Here is a 20,336-nt window from a genome sequence, read left to right on the forward strand (position 1 = left end):
TACAGTATTTTATTCAATATGGGGACTTGACTTCAAAGGGATCACTCATTTATTAAAGGTGGAAGATATTAATTTGCTATTCAGAACACACTTTTGAGCAGATTGCCAAAGCAATTGTAGTCACTGAGTGCTATGCAGGTGGGAGCATTCTGTACAGTCCTGAAGTTCAAGTGACTTCCTCACAGACTTGAGTTACAACTTCTGCGACTGTCAGGGCTGCGGTCAAGTGGCAATGAGGAGGAATATTGCGTTTTCTGTGATCCTTCTTTTGAACTAAAACTGAGTCTCCAGTTACAGTGTTTACACCCCCGTCTTTAACTGGCACTTCCCAAGGAATTCAAAGAAGGATCTTTGTATTGTAAAAACAGATTAGGTGTTGCTAAAATCTTTTCTTTGCTGGACTCCCCCTTTATCAGGTACACATTGCAAGGAAAGGAAAAAGAGTCTTTGAAGAACCTCAATTGCTGAAGCAGAGCCAACTTTTTCTTGGTTTCCATTGCATGAATTAATTGCTGTTTAGAACCCTTTCTTTTAATGATCAGAAGAGTTTCACATCACTTGGTTTTTTGAAGATTTGCCCCAGGGTGAAGGCATGACATGACACTACTAAAGATTTTATTTTAACCAGTAGAACAGAGAACATTTTCCCTGTCTGGAAGCAAGAGTGGCAGGTGCATTCCATTTCACATGGATTCAAATGCCAAATTCTCTGTTGGCACGACTCCATTGACGACAAATACTCAAACTCTGAAAAACACCTAAAGAGAGTTTGGCTCTAAAAAGCTTGTAACTCCTCTAACATCAGTGTAGTTACACTAGGGGTTCAGTTCACCTTCTATGCCTAGCTTGATTCATCTTTAATAAAGCTGGGAATGTACACTATATTTCCCATGTGCCAAATGCCCTCCTTGTCCTTCAAATTCCTCTTTGCAACACATATCCGTCACAGAAATCTTGCCGTGTCAATCTCTTCTAGGCTGTCTGAACACCACCTGGTGCCTGAGCTGTTCTCCTGCAAAACTTACTCATCTGTACTGGATGGTAAATCAATGGGGCGGGTACTTTGTGCCTATTCTGTAAAGCTATGTGTAAAGTTATAGCACTCTATGAATACTAATACTACTAGTAAAAACAATTTAGCCTTATAGGGAAGTTATATAAAAAGTTAGAAATTAAACCAACAGGGTTGTGTGTAAGTTAAATAGGGCTCCATACATATAATTCAGAAACCTATGGAGTGTAATAGAAAATGATATCCTTTCTCTTCCATTTTAAATCATTGCCTAGGACAGTGTTTCACAATATATGGAACACCAGCCTCAGTTAGGTGACTAGAGTGAGTTGGGGATTTTTCAACACATTTTTTTGTCAGAAACTTCCAATTCATCAAATCTAAATATTTTAATGAGAAAGGGTTGGCTTTGACACATTTCTCAACTAAAAAACATTTTGAAAGGAAAGTTTTGAAGTTGCCAAAATGAAATACTGACATTTTCTAAATAAAATATTCCAGTTTTCTCCTTCAAAAGGACCTTTTCATTTTGAAACATTAACTAATTATAATTTTTTAAAAATAAAAACAGTCATAATCGAAACAAAATGTTTCAGTTGACCTAAGCTGATTTTTTTTTTTTTTTTACAAATTTTCAGTTTGCAAATTTGTTTGTGATTTTGACTTGCCACAATGTGGGGTGGGAAATGTCTTGAAGTCTTGAAAAAAAATGCAGGATGGGAAATCTGTGCGTGGGTGGGGTCTGATGAGTCACGTGCACACACGAAAGAAAAACAAAATCTGTAAAAATCTGCTAGGAGACAGAACACAAAGAAAGAGCAATGTATCCCTCCCTTCTTTCTTGCCTCCTACTGCCTCCAAATCCAGAGCTTTGTTTCCCCCTCTCCCCTTTCCATTCTACCATAGTGCTCAGTTCACTACTCCATATCTTAGGATTGCACAGGCAGGCACAGAGAGAGGGAGAGGGAGAAGGGGAACTCCTCAAGCATGCAGTAGATCCAACTTCCATTGTGTCTGCCTATTGCTATCTCCCCAGAACCGTGCCATTGTGACCACAAGGAATTGTTGGGTAAGGTCAGCTGGAAGACTATTTTTTCTGGGAATTTATTTGAGTCACAGACCCAAAGAGACTGAGAACAAACCACTATTCTAACATTTGACAGTAATATCCCTGTTATAGAATTGTATAGATTGAATTCTTAATCCAATAGACAACTTGTCATTTTCTATTGAATCCCATAGGAACGATCCATAGGGATAGGCAAGCAGTTTGAAAAATGTAGTACTAGGGCTTCCCACTACAGATCTGCTCTTTTGGAATATCAAAAGGCTTCCATTTATACACTGACAAAGTCCATAACTACACAGTTCACTATTACCTGCAAAAGAGACCTGCTTTCTCAAAACTTCAGGTATCTTTTTATTTTTCTGCAAATATACTTTTAAACATCCTTATCAGGGCCGGCTCCAGGCACCAGCCCACCAAGCTTGTGCTTGGGGCGGCACCTGGAGGGGGGCGGCGCGGCGCTCCGGCCGCCGGGGAGAGCGGGGCCACAGCCGGGCTCGCCGCCCTCCCCCCGGCGCTCTGGCCGCCCTCCCCCCGCGCCCTCCCCCCGGCCGCCGGGGGGAGAGCGACGAGCCCCTACCGGGGCTCGCCGCCCTCTCGCCGCCCTGCGCTCTGGCCGCCGGGGGGAGAGCCGAGCCCCAGCCGGGGCTCGCCGCCCTCTCGCCGCCCTGCCCCCTGTGCTCTGGCCGCCGGGGGGAGAGCCGAGCCCCCGCCGGGGCTCGCCGCCCTCCCCCCGGGGCTCCGGCCGCCCTCCCCCTCCCCCCCCCCTGGGGCGGCAAAAAAGCCAGAGCCGGCCCTGATCCTTATCGTGAATTATATAGGGGGTGTGTGTATGTGTGTATTCTTGCTGCTTTAGCAAAAAAAGAAAAAGTACATCCTTATAGGAGCATCATGCTGTGAGGTGATTGTTCCTTTGGGTTCATCATTCTTGCTGGACCATGTCACATGACATGCCTCATGCCTACTTGCTCACTTAGTATGATCTTTGCTATTTCCTTTATGAAGTTGTGTTTACAACCTCCACCTCCGATCCTTTCAAATGCCTCTCAAAAACTTTGGTTTCCCATTATCTATCCATCTTGCTTAGTAACTGCAGAGATGTATTATCTAGAATGGCTTTTTTTCCAGAGACAAACAATAGATAAGATGCTGTGTGCTTGAGGTATAATAAAGACTTCTATCACAAAGAATAAACAACTCAATGAGCAGCAATAAACTTAATTTGCACATTAGATATGCTTTTCCAAGTTCTGACATTTCAGTTGAAAATAATGCTGAAGCAATGAGCCCTATAATTGAACAGCCAAAACTTCTCCAGAGGGGAAACAAAAACAAATGTTCCCTGCAAACAAGATCATTTTTATACCATGTTATTACTCTGTTTTTTTAATACACTTTGTAAATGCCAAATGAAATAATTTTGTTGTTGTTTTTAAATGTGATTTTTTGCATACTGCTCCATTAGGATGTATATATGGAGGTATGTGCAATGGTATCTAACTCTCATGAAGTAAGAGCTCCTCAAACACTACACGACTCATTTTATTCACTGCTAGCTGTGCTGTAACATTCTCTCAAATTACACATCACATTGGTACTAACTGCACTTCCAAAATTTGAACGTGAAAACTACGTTAGCCAGCTGCGGTATGGTAAGGAGGAAAGTCAAGCCTGCAGGCTAGAGAAAATGATTGGGAAGTTACCTAAAATGAGCCAAATCAGAAAAAAAAGCTGAGTTACAAATTATGCTGAGTAATCTGTCATTCTTATAACTACTATCATTTCTAGTGTTATCTAACATCGAGAGTATTCTGCTCATAACTGTGATAATTAAATTCAAAGTTACATGTTTTTAACGTACTTTTCTCTACCTTTTCATTGTTACCATTTAATGTCACCAGGATGTTTTCATAAGAGACCAGTTATATATATATTAAGAATTGCAATCATGCTTAGTTAGCAGCAAGAGAAGGTACGAAATTTCCCCCCGTTTTCCCTGTGTTGGCAGCTACATTGATGTAATGATTCACCCATCCACTGATCAGCAGGGACTGAACCCAGAACCTTCAGCACCAGTCACAAGCATCCTACTCCTGAGATAAGGAAGTATCTTTATAAGCTGCTAGCAATAGTACATTCTTAACAATTAGGAGGCCCAGCCATGAAATGGAGGACAAGATACAGTTAGGCTTGTCTACGTTGCTATGTCAGCGTTCAGTGCAGTTGCACTAGTGAAAATGCTTATTACAGACATGATTTACATTGATGCAGTGCAATTTGCCTGTGTTTCAAAAAAACAAACAAAAAAAAGGTTATGATATTAAAGGCAAAGGTAAAATGCACCATTGTCAATCACAGATGCACTCAGGGCTTGCAGATGAAGTCCCAATGTAGACAAGGCCTTAGTCAGTGTATCACATTCACAACAGAGAGAAAAAGGTCAGACAAGCATAATACACTTTAACGTGCTTCCCAGAACAGCAGTAGGAAGTCAGAGACATTTAAGTTGACAATCACAGAGAGATATTATAGCTACAAAATCATCACTCCACCCTTAAAAATACTTTTAGCTACTCAGGTAGGGTGAAATTCCCCCTTCCAATACAAACATAGCACCCTGTTTTAATAAGGTTTAGGTGCATTGGCCTTTTACTGACCTGGCATGCTGCAGGTGAATGTAACCCTTTCCTGTGCTGGAAAATTGTTTTTTTTTATTCTGTTAGGGTTCCCACCCTTTGTGGCTAATCATTCTATGTAGTATATAAAGAGATCTGGATACTTAGAGTTAAAAAAAACCCTGCCCCTTTCTTTCTCACAAATCCTTTTGTAGGTGATCTTTAGGATAGGTAGGCTGGGCTGATGGGGGGAGGGAGCAATTGTATGGGGGTCCTGAGCTCAGGGAAATACCGAAATATCTGTATCATCTGTGTAAATAAAGTGAAATGGGAAAATGTCAGGTCCCAGATAACCTGATGTATCGAAGCCTCAACATTTCCCTCAATGGGCCTGTAGGTAGGCAATTACCTGTAAACAGCCCCTTCACAAAAAATTAGGTATAACTCATAGTAGCAGCAATTAATATGTTGACTCCATAACACTTTCAATGACAATTCAGATTCTGAGAAACTTCTTTTCATATCTTAGCCTGGTGGGTGCATTTTGACATATCCCATCAGGTTACTTCAGTCACATTCTCTTAGAACACTTCAGACTGGATTTGTCAGAATGCAAGCTGACTAGGACAAGTCCACAGTGATGTCTCACAAGTTATATCAAGTCAATTTTTTCAAAGAAGAGGATTAGAAGTTCAACTAATATGCAGTTTGCAAAAAAAAAATTACATGAGAAGAAGGTGGGATTTTTTCCTTCACTAAAATGACTTGCTTGGTGATGTGAACATTTCTGGTTAGTTGGCAGCTCAGATTACTCCCCCAAGAAGCAAATATTTTTAGCTCTTGGAGCAGGCAGTGAAATGACACATATGAATCTGGGAAGTTAAAGTGTTAAAATTCAGGAAAGTAACCAGCAGTGAAGTGTAGGAGATATCACAACTGCTCCTTGTGTTCTTTGGGACTGTGTGTGTGTGTGTGTGTGTGTGTGGGGAGCATTTTAATATTAAAAATAGGAAACCATCTGAAGGGCCTGAGACGACTCCTCTTTCAGTCATGTTGTTTTAGTGTCATCTGCCAAGGTGGTTAACCACAATTGTGACAGAGGGAAGCAGCTTCTTAGTGGTTCTCTGTTTTATTAGAGTGAAATTTTTATTCGGCTTCTAAACCAGCCTTTTTTTTTAAATAGAACAAAACATCAAAACAAAACAAAAACAATGAAACAATCCAGTTATCAAATTAATTCACTAAATCTCTTTTCCTTAATTTACAGTGGCAGAAATATTTTTGTAGCCTGAAGTTGGTACTGAGATCCAATGTAAGCTATAAATGAGCAGCATTGATTCAACCCCTCATACATAGTGGAGAACAGAAAGGTGTTCAGAGGCCCACGGCCACTATAGTTCAAGTTTCTGGTCCGCAAGCTCTTTGGGGCAGGGACTGTCTTTTTGTTCTGTGTTTGTACAGCACCTAGCACAATGGGGTCTTGGTCTAAGACTAAGGCTTTGTTGTCAATATCCTCGAAGAATGATACTGAAGCATAGTCACTACCTGTGGATAGGCCAGGCATTTTAACAGTTGCTGCAGCCATCTGGTAGTTCTGTTTCAGTGTAAAGATTTAGTTGAAATCCTGCATCATAACAGTATTATTATGATCTTTGACATCCCAGTATGTTTCATCAGATATGTATGTACATTTCCAATATTCATAAAGCACAAATGAAGACAATAAAATACCTTTCACAATCAGGTTTCCTGAATTCCTGGCAACTCCAAATTGATTCATTGCTATACAAGTGTACACTCCTGCATCTGTTTTGGTAATATTATATATCTTGAGACTGCCATCCTCTAGCATAAAGATCCTAAAAAATATACAGATAGATAGATAAACTTAACAGGATATTGTACCAACTTCCTGTACAGGAACTGTAATAAAAGTAGCATTGCATTGCTCATATTTAGATACTATTATTATGATTATGCTTTCCTACAACAAACTAAACATATTCCCATTATTTTTCACCTCCATCTATTAACTGTCAACGTATAAGGAACATAAAAGTGACATACTGGAATTGACCATCAATCCATCTAGTCCAATTTTCTGTGTCCTTCTATGTTCAATGTTGAATGTTTCAGAAGAAGAAATAAAACCCCAATAATGCAGCTAATTATGCTATATTATACTAGAGGGGATTTTTTCCCTGACCCCAGATGGTAAGCCGCTTATGATGTGAAATATGAGGACTGACAGCCTGTGTAATTTTGTCAATTTTATGAAAAGTTGTTACCAGTCTAGATGAGAGCCTGAAACACCCTCTCACAGACAATGAAAACATAAAATACACAGTTTTGTCATATTGCTCTAAGAAATCACCTTATTAGTGACTATGTTTTACCTTGCTAAGTTATGTACTGATTTGTGAGTACTGACTAGTTTATACTGACTAATATTATGAGAACCTCAAAGGTAATGGTGAGATATGTGGAAAGAAAGTTGGAGAAATAGATGCCAGATAAAAGCAGTGACGGTATATATCAGAACTGTCTCAAGTAATGTAAACTCAAAATCTTGGATTTTTACCTCTGAGTCAACGTGGTATTTCAGAGTATAATCAAGTGCACAGTTTGGCCTAAGTTCTTGCTGGTTAAACTTTGAGGTGGCTTGAGCAAGGACTCAACATTGTGTTACCTCCCGGATGATGAATATGGACAGATAACACTAGACATTTGCTGTGTTATTTTATAGACCAGGGATCGGCAACCTTTGGCACATGGCTTGTCAGGGAAAGCTGCTGGTGGGGCAGCACATCCCTCAGCACATCCCTCAGCTTCCCGTAGCCCCCATTGGCCTGGAACAGTGAACTGCGGCCAGTGGGAGCTGCGATCGGCTGAACCTGCGGACGCTGCAGGTAAACAAACTGCCCTGGCCCGCCAGCGGATTTCCCTAACGGGCTGCATGCCAAAGGTAGCCGATTCCTGTTATAGACTTACACACAATGTGCAACTATCCAGAAGTGGGAAAATTAATTTCAAATCTGAGTTAAATGGAGAAATAAAAAGTGGCAGAGGGGGAGATATAAATCTGATACATTATTTTTTTTTATGTAAAATATTTTTATAAGCCTCACAGCCAAGGGTGTTCAATATTTACAACATAAATTTAGATGATTTAACATTTAAATTATTAAAGCAAATGAACAGCAACTAGAGCGCAACAGGAAGTTGGCGGTAATATCAACTACATGAAACATATACAAAATATTATTGTATCCTGTATTCCTACATATATTTAGATCGTTGTGTTTATCTGCATAACGTACCATGCGCTATGTTCTACTCTCTTACCTGGGTACAATTCTCATTTACTTGATGTAGTTGAGAGCTGTTCTGTGTCACTGAATACGGAATCTGGTCCAAGTTTTGATAAAGTACAAATAATAATTCATCTTGTAGCATCACCACACTGTCTGTGAACTGCATGAACACATTCTGATTTGTGTGGAGGTAGACACATTATTAAAACTGTGTTCAACTATCTGTCCAATGAAAGGGAACTCTCACACCAGTGTTTAGTGTGCTGGGGGATCAGGTGTGAGTATAAAAGTTAGCTCTGTGAGGGTATGGAGGGGGAGGGCTTTTCTGTCTGTCACTATTGCTGAATCAGCAGAATGCTTTCATAGGTCCTAGAACTGACTAAACTTACCTTCAGATCTACATTTTCACCAGGTATAGTTCATGTTGTTTATTCTCACACTGTTCATCTCCAGGGGCTCTATGTTTTTTGCCGCCCCAAGCATGGCAGTCAGGCGGCTTTCGGCGGCATGCCTGCGGGAGGTCCACCGGTGCCGCGACTTCGGCGTCCCCGCCGCCAAATTGTCGCCGAAACTGCGGCACCGGCGGACCTCCCGCAGGCATGCTGCCGAAGGCAGCCTGACTGCCGCCGTCACAGCGACCAGCAGGCCGCCCCCCACGGCTTGCCGCCCCAGCCACGTGCTTGCTGCGCTGGTGCCTGGAGCCGCCCCTGTTCATCTCCTAAAAATGTGATTTTTGGGTGGGGGGGGGAGAGGTAGAATATACGTCCAAAATTCTCTGTTGGTGTTAATCGATCACAACTCCACTGAAATCAGGGAAGGGAGGGATTTTCCAAGGTCCCTAACTGAATTAGGAGCCCAAGCCCCGCTCCTATATCACTCAAGTGCTTTAGAAAATGCATCCATAAATTATACTCTACTCAAACTAGTGAACAAAGAAGAATAATGCTAAACCAGCCTAATCTCCCCATGCCACACTGAGGAACTTTGTAACTAAAATGGGACCTAAACCTTTTGGAAGCCTGATAGAGGAATGACCCAATTTATTTTTTGCTAGGTTGTCACTAGCCCTAGCATAGCCATATTGGGAAGAAAGACATGGCTGCATTCGGATCTTATATCAGTTCAGAGGCTTTAACACCAGCGCTGCCCTCTGTGAGGCAGTGGGCATCTATTCTTCTGCCCGCCTCGCTTCCCGTACTGACCAGTAAGTCACTTCCTGCCCCCTTTTTCCTGCCCCCAACAAGAGCAAGAGGGAATTGTGGATGGCATTGTGACTGTGTTCTTCCCAGGCTTACTCCGGGGGTGCTGCAGTTTGTGCACTGTCCATTGTGCAGGGCTATGCCTCAGGCCACACTAGCCCATAGTAAGTATTGATGAAAAGATTACTGCACTCTCAAGTCTTTGGATATCAACACAATCACTAATACACAGCAAATCCAGGGACAGAAAATATTCCCTTTGAGAAACCAACCAATGTTCTGTGCATCTGCCTTGTTATTCCCTATACGCAATGTAATTTTATACAGTAGTTTTGATTGCCCCTCTATGCCAAAGTATTTGACAAATGTGACACTTGTTAAAAGCAATATGGGCTCTTTTTACAGCACAACTTGCGTGTCTCTGCTTACAAACTGGGTCAAATGACATCCCTCAGGTTTTACCTTTTATACAGTCAACAGCTTTAACACAGCAGGAGATGAGGGAGGATGGCCAGACAAGGCCATCCATTGAGCTGTCCTGTACAGGGGCACAGCAGCATCTGGGACAACAAATTACAGTAGCTGCCACAAGTGGCTATACTGCCGTTCTGAATTCTCTGGTGAAAGGGAAGCTTTAGCCTCTGGATTTGGAGTAGAGAGAGGAGAGGATTTGGCCTTATGTGAATATCCTTGTTACCTTGACTATGAGGCTGCTGAGCTGCATTCACATGCATACTGTTAGTAGCACTGTAAGAAAGTAAGTTTGGATTGAACAGCCAATTTGTTATAAATCAACATATCAAACCAGAACTTAGCAACATATGAAACAAAGAGGCAGACTTTTAGATCTAACAACATATCAACTAGCTGACATTTTCAGCTAAGAATGGCTGCACACAGAAGAAAAAAACTAGCACTTTTTAATTGACATCATTAAGCTAGATATCAGTACAAGAAAATAAGGGTGCCTCTCTTAATCGGTTTTGGAGAGAGACATGATAATAGAATCATAGAATCATAGGACTGGAAGGGACCTTGAGAGGTCATCTAGTCCAGTCCCCTGCACTCATGGCAGGACTAAGTATCATCTAGACCGTCCCTGACAGGTGTTTGTCTAACCGGCTCTTAAAAATCTCCAATGATGGAGATTCCACAACCTCCCTGGGCAATTTATTCCAGTGCTTAATCATTCTGACAGTTAGGAAGTTTTTCCTAATATCCAACCTAAATCTCCATTGCTGCAATTTAAGCTCATTGCTTCTTGTCCTATCCTCAGAGATTAAGTAAAACAAATCTTCTCCCTCCTCCTTGTAACAACCTTTTACATACTTGAAAACTGTTTATCATGTCCCCCCTCAATCTTCTCTTTTCCAGACTAAACAAACCCATTTTTTTCAATCTTCCCTCATAGGTCATGTTTTCTAGACCTTTAATCATTTTTGTCACTCTTCTCTGGATTCTTTCCAATTTGTCCACGTCCCTCCAGAAATGTGGCACTCAGAACTGGACACAATACTCCAGTTGAGGCCTAATCAGCACAGAGTAAAGCGGAAGAATTACTTCTCTTGTCTTGCTTACAACACTCCTGATAATACATCCCAGAATGATGTTCACTTTTTTTGCAACAGTGTTACATTGTTGACTCGTATTTAGCTTGTGGTCCACTATGACCCCCAGGTCCCTTTTCGCAGTACTCCTTCCTAGGCAGTCATTTCCCATTTTGTATGTGTGCAACTGATTGTTCCTTCTTAAGTGGAGTACTTTGCATTTGTTCTTATTGAATTTCATCCTACTTACTTCAGACCATTTTGAATTTTAATCCTATCCTCCAAAGGACTTGCAACCCCTCCCAGCTTGGTATCATCCGCAAACTTTATAAGTGTAATCTCTATGCTATTATCTAAATCATTGATGAAGATATTGAACAGAACCGGATCCAGAACTGATCCCTGTGAGACCCCACTCATTATGTCCTTCCAGCATGAGTGTGAGCCACTGATTACTCTCTGGGAACAGTTTTCCAATCAGTATTGCACTCACCTTATAGTAGCTCAATCTAGGTTGCATTTCCCTAGTTTGTTTATGAGAAGGTCATACGATACAGTATCAAAAGCTTTACTAAAGTCAAGATATGTCAAGTCAAAGATGACTGTATTTGAAAGATGGACTTATGTAAATATGAAGAAAAATCATTTTCAAATGTTTCATTCTCTCTGCTGCAAGCTTCTCCGGTATTTAAAATGGGTCTATGCCACAGCTGCAGATACACAGCCATTAGAAAATACTGGTGATAAAATAGATTGATGTGACTAATAAGCAAAGACTATTCATTCTGTATAGTGAAAATCAAAGAATATTTCACCTGTGGATTACCATATGGTCACACACTGTATGCCTGAGTTATAATTCAGACTGAGCAGGAGTTAGAGAGTTTAGATATGTTATGTATTTATTATTTGTATTGTGGTAGCTCCTATGAGGTCCAGTCATGGACCACTATGCTAGGTGCTGTGCAAACATAAAACAAAAAGACAGTCCAAAGAGCATATGATCTAATTAAATAAAGATCTAAACGAATACCTACTGACAGAAAGATCAATCGCATGGCTATACAAAGGATCTTTCCATGCACCATAGCTGTAGAGCACTTTGTATATCAGGGATTGGGAAGTCAAAGGTAGCTTTCTGTTACCTCACTTGTAGGTCAGGAGAGTTCAGTTCAGCTCCTAGTGTAATTTACAGCTCTTCTAAGTCACGCCAGTTTGTAATGCCCCCCAGATGCCATTGTGTGAGCCGGTAGCAACAGAGCATGTTGTGTTGTGAGGAGGTGGTAGGAGGAGCATGTGCTGTAGACCTGGCTACATCACCTCTACATAAGCAGAGCATGCCCCATGCCAAGGCATTCCCCTATATAAGGCCGTTTTACATTCCCTTTGTACAGCCAAAGCAGTGTAAAGCGATCTGATACGGAACTCTAGAATTTACTGACACTTATACTCAGGTCTATTCATCAGTGCTTTATTTGTTCCAGGGCTGAGCCCCGGCACCTCTGGGCCCGGCAGTTCAGAGCCCCGGCACCTCTAGGCCGGGCAGTTCAGAGCCCCGGCACCTCTGGGCCGGGCAGTTCAGAGCCTGGAACCTTTGGGCCCGGCAGTTCAGAACCCCGGCACCTCTGGGCCTGGCAGTTCAGAGCCCCGGCATCTCTGGGCTTGCTGCATCCATTATGAATGTAAAAAAAATTGCTTGAGTCCCAGCGCCTAATTGCTTGAGCCCAGACACCTCTTTGATTACAAATTAAGCACTGCTATTCATTTACAGTAGACTTGTTCCATGAACACAGAATGCTACAAAACAGTCCTCAGCATCCTGCCAACCTATTCTAATCAAAGTGTGTTTCAGAACATTACATGGGGACTTCTCACATGTACTGCAAAGGCTGTAAAGATTTCATTATTAAGACATTCAACACCACATTCTGCCAAAGTGACTGGAGTTTGAAACTCACTCTAATGGAAAATTCCTCAAATTTATGAAGTTAATCCAGCTCAGAGAGAGATTACTGCTGATGGTTCATTTCCTGAATTTAGCTGTGCAAACTCAGATATGTTTCTATATTCTCTTCTAGAAATCTAGGCCTCCATGGAGTTGAGCACAATGATTAATGCATATTATGCATGATATCTTGGCTACACACATGTTTATCCATTTGGATTGCTTACTGTCCACTCAGATGTTGGTCAGATAATCCTTGACCTAGAGAATCACTGTTGATACACAAATCTTTAAATAATCAGCCAGTTTGAAACTGGACATGCTTTCTCTACTGAACAAAATATATGCTGGCAAAGAGAAACTGTGACAAAAGCAAATGGAAGTTTTAGAGTGGTTTTAGAATTTGAAGTCACATTACCTAAAAATTAGGAAGCTGGCAGTAAAGAGGGAACACAGGCACAATTATTTCAAAGGGTAATACATAATGAATACATAATTAGTTAAAAGGAAAGGCAGTTAAAGCAAAGACTGTGAGTTTGTTTCTGGAGAAGGATGGGGATACAGAGCATGGCAGAAAAGCAAGACACAATTTAAATACATCCAGAAAAATAAGAGGGTAAAATCCTGGATTTCACTCAGAGGATTGGGCTGGTTGGCCTGTTTCTTGTATTTTTCAGTATGTCATTTATATAGTGAAATTGTGAGCCTGATTCAAAGCTCATTGAAGATAATGGGAATCTTTCCACTTACTTCAATTGGCTTTGGGTCAAGCTTCCTCAGAAAATGATTAGCAAGAAAAGAAGCTGTGAAAAGTGACCCCATTTTGCTTTGTGAAATGCTTACTATAAAATAATAACTTTTCACAAGGTGTGGACAGTATGAAGCTTGGTAATAATAATTCTTGTTTATATCAAAAGTCAAGGTAATTCCAAGTACTTGAACAAGACAATAATGTGCGTAAATATTTAAAGTTCAATCTAACACAAGTAACCAAGGGATACATTTTCTCCTCCAAGAAAGTCAGTATTTGCCAGCAAATAAATTACCATGTGTCAAAGGACAAAATGAATAAAAGTTAAGGTGAATCTGTTGAAAGCATTTCCATTAAGAGATGTCATGAGGCAAGAGTCAATGAGCTTTTCAGAAGATTGGTTTTCTCTTTGAGGCCCTATGTCAGCAAGCTACTTGACTGCGTGCCTAACTCTGAGCATGAACTAGTCCCAGTGAAGTCAATGGAATGGCTCACTTGCTTGAAGGTAGTCATGTGCTTACTATTTTAATCCGGGTCTGAGCTGTGCTACCGTAGTGTAAGTGAATGACACAAATAGGTGACCATTCCGTGCGGAAATGAAGCGATGAATGAAAATCCTGCTATATCAGGGGTGGCCAACCTGTGGCTCGGAGCCGCATGCGGCTCTTCAGAAGTTAATATGTGGCTCCTTGCATAGGTGCTGACTCTGGGGCTGGAGCTACAGGTGCCAACTTTCCGCTGCTCAACCCCAGGCCCTTCCCCCAAGTCCCCCGCCTCTTCCCACACCCTCCCCTGAGCCTGCTCCATCCCAGAGCCTCCTGTACATGGCAAAACAGCTGATCGCGGCGGGCAGGAGGCACGGGGAGTGAGGGGGAGGTGCTGATCGGCAGTACTGCCAGTGGGCAGGAGGTGCTTGGAGTGGCGGGGGGCAAACCGATCGGGGCTGCCGATGTATTACTGTGGCTCTTTGGCAATGTGCATTGGTAAATTCTGGCTCCTTCTCAGGCTCCTGTGCTATATAAACACATAAAATAGACACACACCCACTACAGACTTGAATTAATCCATTATTTCTAGAATTATTGCTTCATCTATGAGATAAACATAATATAAAGTCCTATCTCTATAACTACAGTCCTTAGCTCTGGATGCCTGTGACTTTACACTACAAGAGAAAATAAAAAGAACACTAAATTTTCACCCGAGTCAAAATTTTCTTAATGGTCTCCAGGAATAAAGACATTTTTTGCCACTTTTGTGCAGGAGACACAAGTCTGAGCAACACCAAAAGTGTTCACTAACACTGCCACACATAAGTAAAAGCTTAAGAAATCAAGCAGAGACAATATGTACAACTTTTAATTAACTGTGCCAAACAAATCATCTCCCAAAGTGATATCTGCTGTGAACAAAAGATTGTTGACAGCTATTTCTCTTGATCTTGAGAGCGTGAAAGAATAATATGTATTTAACAAGGCTGATAGAAAATAAAAGCTGGAAGAGGTAGCAGATGTCAACACATTAGATTTTTAACTGTGGCAGAGGTAATGTGTACCCCGCTAAATTATTCAAGGCAAGTTGTGCCATTATGTCATTCATTTTACCTATTTACACACTTGCACTCCTACTTCACCATTGCTTTACTTCAGTACCCCACCAGCCTAAAGCCATTGAAATCATTAGTTACATGGGTGTAAAGTTTGACTAATGTTGTAGTGAATCAGACCCAATGGTCCAAGTCCTACAGTCTTCACTGTAGCCAATGGGTCTTTTTTCCTTATTAAGGGCTGCAGAATCACTGTCTTTTAATTTAAAAAAAAATGGTGTTATTTAAACCTACTGCAATTAGGACAATGACGGAGAGAATTTTTTAAACATTAGATCTGAAATTTTGTGTCCAACTTGTGTGCACAATTAGCACAAGTGAATGCACAAGTCTGACAACTGCATGCACAAAGAGGTCTGATTAAGGAATAGGCACTCTAGGCGTATGACTAGGGACTACATTCCTGGAATGATATGATTAGAATGGAATCTCCACTTTCATTTTGGGAATGGGGAAGAAGTAATTTTCTAGTCCTCAGGGATGTGATGAAAAGCTTTAAACTGTGAATCAATCATAATCAACCCAGCAACATTTGCCTGAGTCTGCAGACAAGCTGGAACAACAACTGAGACTGGTGTGCACAATCTCATGCATTTCAATAGATTGTTAACTCCAAGACCAACTGCTCTGCTCGGTCTTACCAACATCACCCAAATAGAGGACCCTGTGTGAGAGGAGGGTGCAACATTGTCAGCACATCCATCCAAGCAGATCAACCCTAGCTGCTGGGATAAGTATGGGGGAGGGGTATCCTTGTAGTCACTCTTCATGAACAGAAAGTGCCCCCTTTACTATCATCACTCCAAGGAGGTTTGTGGTGACGTTGCTGGGACAAAACTTTGCAGGGACCCATGTTGTGGTGTGCCAATGGGCCTAGATTGGTTTAATCCAGCCCTATACACAAATAAGAATTGTTAGCCATTTGTGAATTTAATTACCTAAATTGCCTATACAATCAGGGTAACTACATTTACAAATTGGGCCAGGAGACCAGATTTTTAAAAATAGGACCGTAAAGTTAGGCTCATAAATCCATATTTAGGAACCCAAATTAATAGCCTTGTTTTCAAATTTCAGATGCGTATATTCAGAATTCAAATGAGAGAGAGACTAGATTACAGTGATTTGGATAAGTATTACAGAAAACAAGAGAAAGAAATAGAAAAGTGGGCCAGATTCTCAAGTAACATCACTAAAGACAGTCAAATTTGAAGGTGTAAATTAGACTTAAATTTAGCTAAGTGAATGAATTGTGCCTCATGACAGCTTTGGTTTTAGTTAAAAGGTTCTACTGACTTCCATCTTAGATCCAGTTGTTTATATTATATGTTAATGATCTTTGTACCTGTTTATCCCACTCAAAGTATTAATTTGTATGCTAATAGTATTGCTATTTAATAAACTATGTTTAAAAGAAGACTTTCTTTATCTGCGGGCTGATATTAATGAGCTTCAAAATCAAATGGCACAATTAACTGCAAAGAAAATAAATACCATTAAACCCAATGTTTGCTATTTGGATCAAAACAAAGATACAATATCTAACTGAACAGGGTTATTAAAATATTTAAATAAAGAATATTATAAAGCAATCATAATAAGCGATAACACAACATTGTTCCGTGCTAATTAAAAAGCAGGTATCTTATTTTTACTATTTTTTCACATAACCTGGGGTGTAGGATCTATGCACAATTTGTGAAGACAAATATTTGTTTTATGCAAATATAGACAGACATCTGAATTGAGTTTTACTGAATGATAAAGCTTCCAGGCAAAATGCAATATGGTGAGGAAACTAAGTTTCCATAAAAGATAAGTTAGTAGAGTCCCCCATTTCATCATAGAGAAGAACCAAACCGAACCTATGAGGTCATTTGTGCAGTGACCTGATTTAATTTTGTCTAAGAAAAAAATAGTATAGTGGGTCCATTGTTAACCAGCAACTCACTGTTCAATACAAAATACACATGATATAAAGGACCCTGATGCACCTGGATAAATCACAGAATCATCAAAAAGTAGGACTGGAAGGGACCTCAATAGGTCATCGAGTCCAGTCCCTTGTACTGAGGCAGGACTAAGTATCATCTGGAGCATCTCTGACACGTGTTTGTTTAACCAGTTCTTAAAAACCTCCAATGACGGAGATTCCACAACCTCCCTAGGTAATTTATTCCAGTGCTTAGCTACCCTGACAGTTAGGCAATATTTCCTAATGTGTAGCCTAAATCTCCCTTGCTGCAATTTAAGCCCATTATTTCCTCAGTGGTTAAGGAGAATAATTTATCACTTTCCTCTTTATAACAACCTTTTATAGATTTGAAGACTTGTTATCCTGTCTCCCCTCAGTCTTCCCTTCTTCAGACTAAACAAATCCATTTTTTTCAATCTTTTCTCATACGTCATGTTTTCTAGACCTTTCATCTTTTTGGTGGCTTTCCTCTGGACTTTCTCCAATTTGTCCACATCTTTCCCAATCTCCCAATCTGTGGTGCCCAGAACTGGCCACAATATTCCAGCTGAGGCCTTAACAGTGCTAAGTAGAATAGAAGAATTATTTCTTGTGTCTTGCTTTCAACACTCCTGCTGATACATCCCAGAATGATGTTTGCTCTTTTTTCTCTTTCATTATTGACTCTCATTTAGTTTGCGATACATTATAACCCCCCAAAATCTTTTTCTGAAGTACTCTTTCCTAAGCAGAGATTTCCTATTTTGTATCTGTGAAATTGATTATTCCTTCCTAAATTTAGCACTTTGCGTTTGTCCTTATTGAATTTCAGCCTATTTATTTCAGATCATTTCTTCAGTTTGTCAAAAATCATTTTGAATTCTAATCCTGTCTCCCATAGCACTTTCACCCCCCTCCCAGCTTGGTATTGTCTGCAATCTTTATAAGTGTACTCTCTGTGCCATTATCTAAATCATACTGAAGATATTGATAAGAACTGCACCCATGATGGATCCCTATGGGACCCTACTTAATATGCCCTTCCAGCTTGACTGTCAACCTCTGATATCAGCTCTCTGAGTACGATTTTCCAACCAGTTGTACACCCCTCATAATAGTTTAATTTAGGCTATATTTCCTTGGGTTTGCTTATGAGACGGTCTTGTGAGACAGTATCGAAAGCCTTACTAAATTCAAGATATATCACATCTACTGCTTCCCCCCTCTCCACAATGCTTGTTACCCTGCCCCCCTCTTATCACCAATGTCCTCTTTTTATGCCTGTCCCAGCTCCTCCCCGTCCGGGCTTCATCAGCAATTAGACTTCTCAGCCATGACTCTCTTTGAGGTGCACCCTGTCACAGGGTTAGTTGGCCCTTTCCACTTGGTCAGTCCTTGTGTGGGGTAGACATCCCATCACAATACCACAAAAATAACTGGTTTAAAGGCCAGTGGCTGAAATGCCATTAAAGGTTTAACTCAACCTGAAGAAAAACATTACTCAGCATCCCCAAATTCCTGTTGTCTTCCACTCCATTAATATTGGCTATCTATAGCATATCCTCCCCCCGATCCACTGCTGCAAACCGCAACTCCCCATCCTGGTCTTTTCCTAAAGTCTCAATGTGAGCTCAGGCTATGTACACCATATACTCTGCCCCACAGTTGGGAATATGGGGTGTGAATAACGGTGTGAACCAAAGTGCTGTGATGTAATTCCAGCATGTGGATACTGTGGGTATGAAATAAGTTTTATAGTTCACATTAATATAGTCCTGTTAGAAGATGACTGTGTAATGCAAACTAAGAACCTTTGTGTTTGCACACACAACGTCCACATGGAGGAGTTACAGCTCAATTCTTTGCTGAGCATTGCTAGTCACACCCCCATAGTCCCAACTGCAGGACAGTGTATACAAGCCCTCAGTATTAAGGTTCATCCACACTAGTTATGTCCCCTTTCTGTCTAGCCCCATCCTATCTTCTCATTCCAAGAGAAGACTAGGAAACTGTGCCAGGGTACTTGCCCAACCTCAAAGTTGTGACAATATATACAATACTTAGCTCCTCGGGTGTCTGTGAAGGATTAAATTACCCAAACTGCAAATGGAGATAACATTCCATCCTACAAATGAAAAATAACTAGCCAGCCTGCTCAAATAAAAATCAATACATATAGCAACCACTGAGCAATTCCTGCAAAAGTACACCAAGGAAGCCAACTCCTGCTTCCCTCTCACCGCCACACACACACACACACACACACACACACACACACACACACACACACAACTTTTTCAGGCAATCTGTGTAGGAAGAAAAATATACTCCCAACTACAAACTTAGCAATCAATATTACGCAGCATAGCTAATCAAGGACCAATTCAAGTGTCATCAACCTGTTCAGTACCACCCACCCAGCTGACCGCCACCTGATTGAAAGCTGCAGCTAGAGTGAGAAGATTACCTTCTATTAGCACAAGGGAGGACGAATAATCCTCCCATGCTGTCAACAGGCATACACCAAAACTCATCGTCCGTCCGAGAGAGGTTGAAGGTTTCTTCAGTATGGTTCTGCCATGTGAAGGTGGCACAGTGAAATATAGTCCTTACAGACCTGGGAACCTGAGCCAAGAGTCCGCAGCAGGAAGAAATATAATATAGCTTTCTACTGAGAGGGAAAGAATCAGCTTCCGCTGGTTGTTGAATTCTATAGTGAAAGTAGAAGTGTAAATGTCAAATATAATTGTCAGAAGGATAGCCTGCCAATTTCTCCTGTTTGCTAGTAAATTCTGCTGTTTTTGAAAGACATTAACAATGCAGGAGCACCAGAGAAAATCTCACTTACCCTCTGACAGCGTGCCCACACAGCTATTATTAGATCTAATTCCACCATTAATCATTATTTTTCATGATGTTTCAGGTATTATTATGAGTTCAGATACAGCCACTGATAAGACCAAACTCAGTCCTGATGTAAAGTTAGACCATTAATACAGGACTGAAGTGGGATTTAAATGGTGAATTGAGCCTTATGTGACCCTTTGTGTGGGAGTGAATTCACTCCCAGAGAGATTCTTCCTTCCTCTAGGACATACTTAGAGTCAATATAAAATCGAAACTGTTGCTGTCTCACAAATATTCCATATTTACTGTCTGTACAACCAGCAAGTAACATTTAGCCACACCTCAGACGTAAAAGGCCTGATTTGCAGTCCCTGGACACTTACTGTCATGAACACTTTGTCTACAAACACACACAGTCAGCTGCATGTGCAACTCGGTGCACTAATATCTGTTCATGCAGTGGAAAGATTCCAGCACCCA

The 20,336-nt window shown here is 40.9% G+C and overlaps 1 protein-coding gene across 1 annotated transcript in view; it reads right to left on the reverse strand.

Moving 5' to 3' along the window:
- The window catches only part of LOC135881945 (contactin-6-like), a 142,343-nt gene that overhangs the window by 23,516 nt on the left and 98,491 nt on the right, over positions 1-20,336 (reverse strand). Inside the window, exon 10 of the mRNA XM_065408715.1 lies at positions 6,425-6,552. Within this exon, the coding sequence (XP_065264787.1) occupies positions 6,425-6,552 (128 nt within the window). The remainder of the gene's footprint in view (positions 1-6,424; positions 6,553-20,336) is intronic.

This window comes from Emys orbicularis, chromosome 7 (assembly GCF_028017835.1).
Source record: "Emys orbicularis isolate rEmyOrb1 chromosome 7, rEmyOrb1.hap1, whole genome shotgun sequence".
In the NCBI taxonomy this organism is placed as follows: Eukaryota; Metazoa; Chordata; order Testudines; family Emydidae; genus Emys; species Emys orbicularis.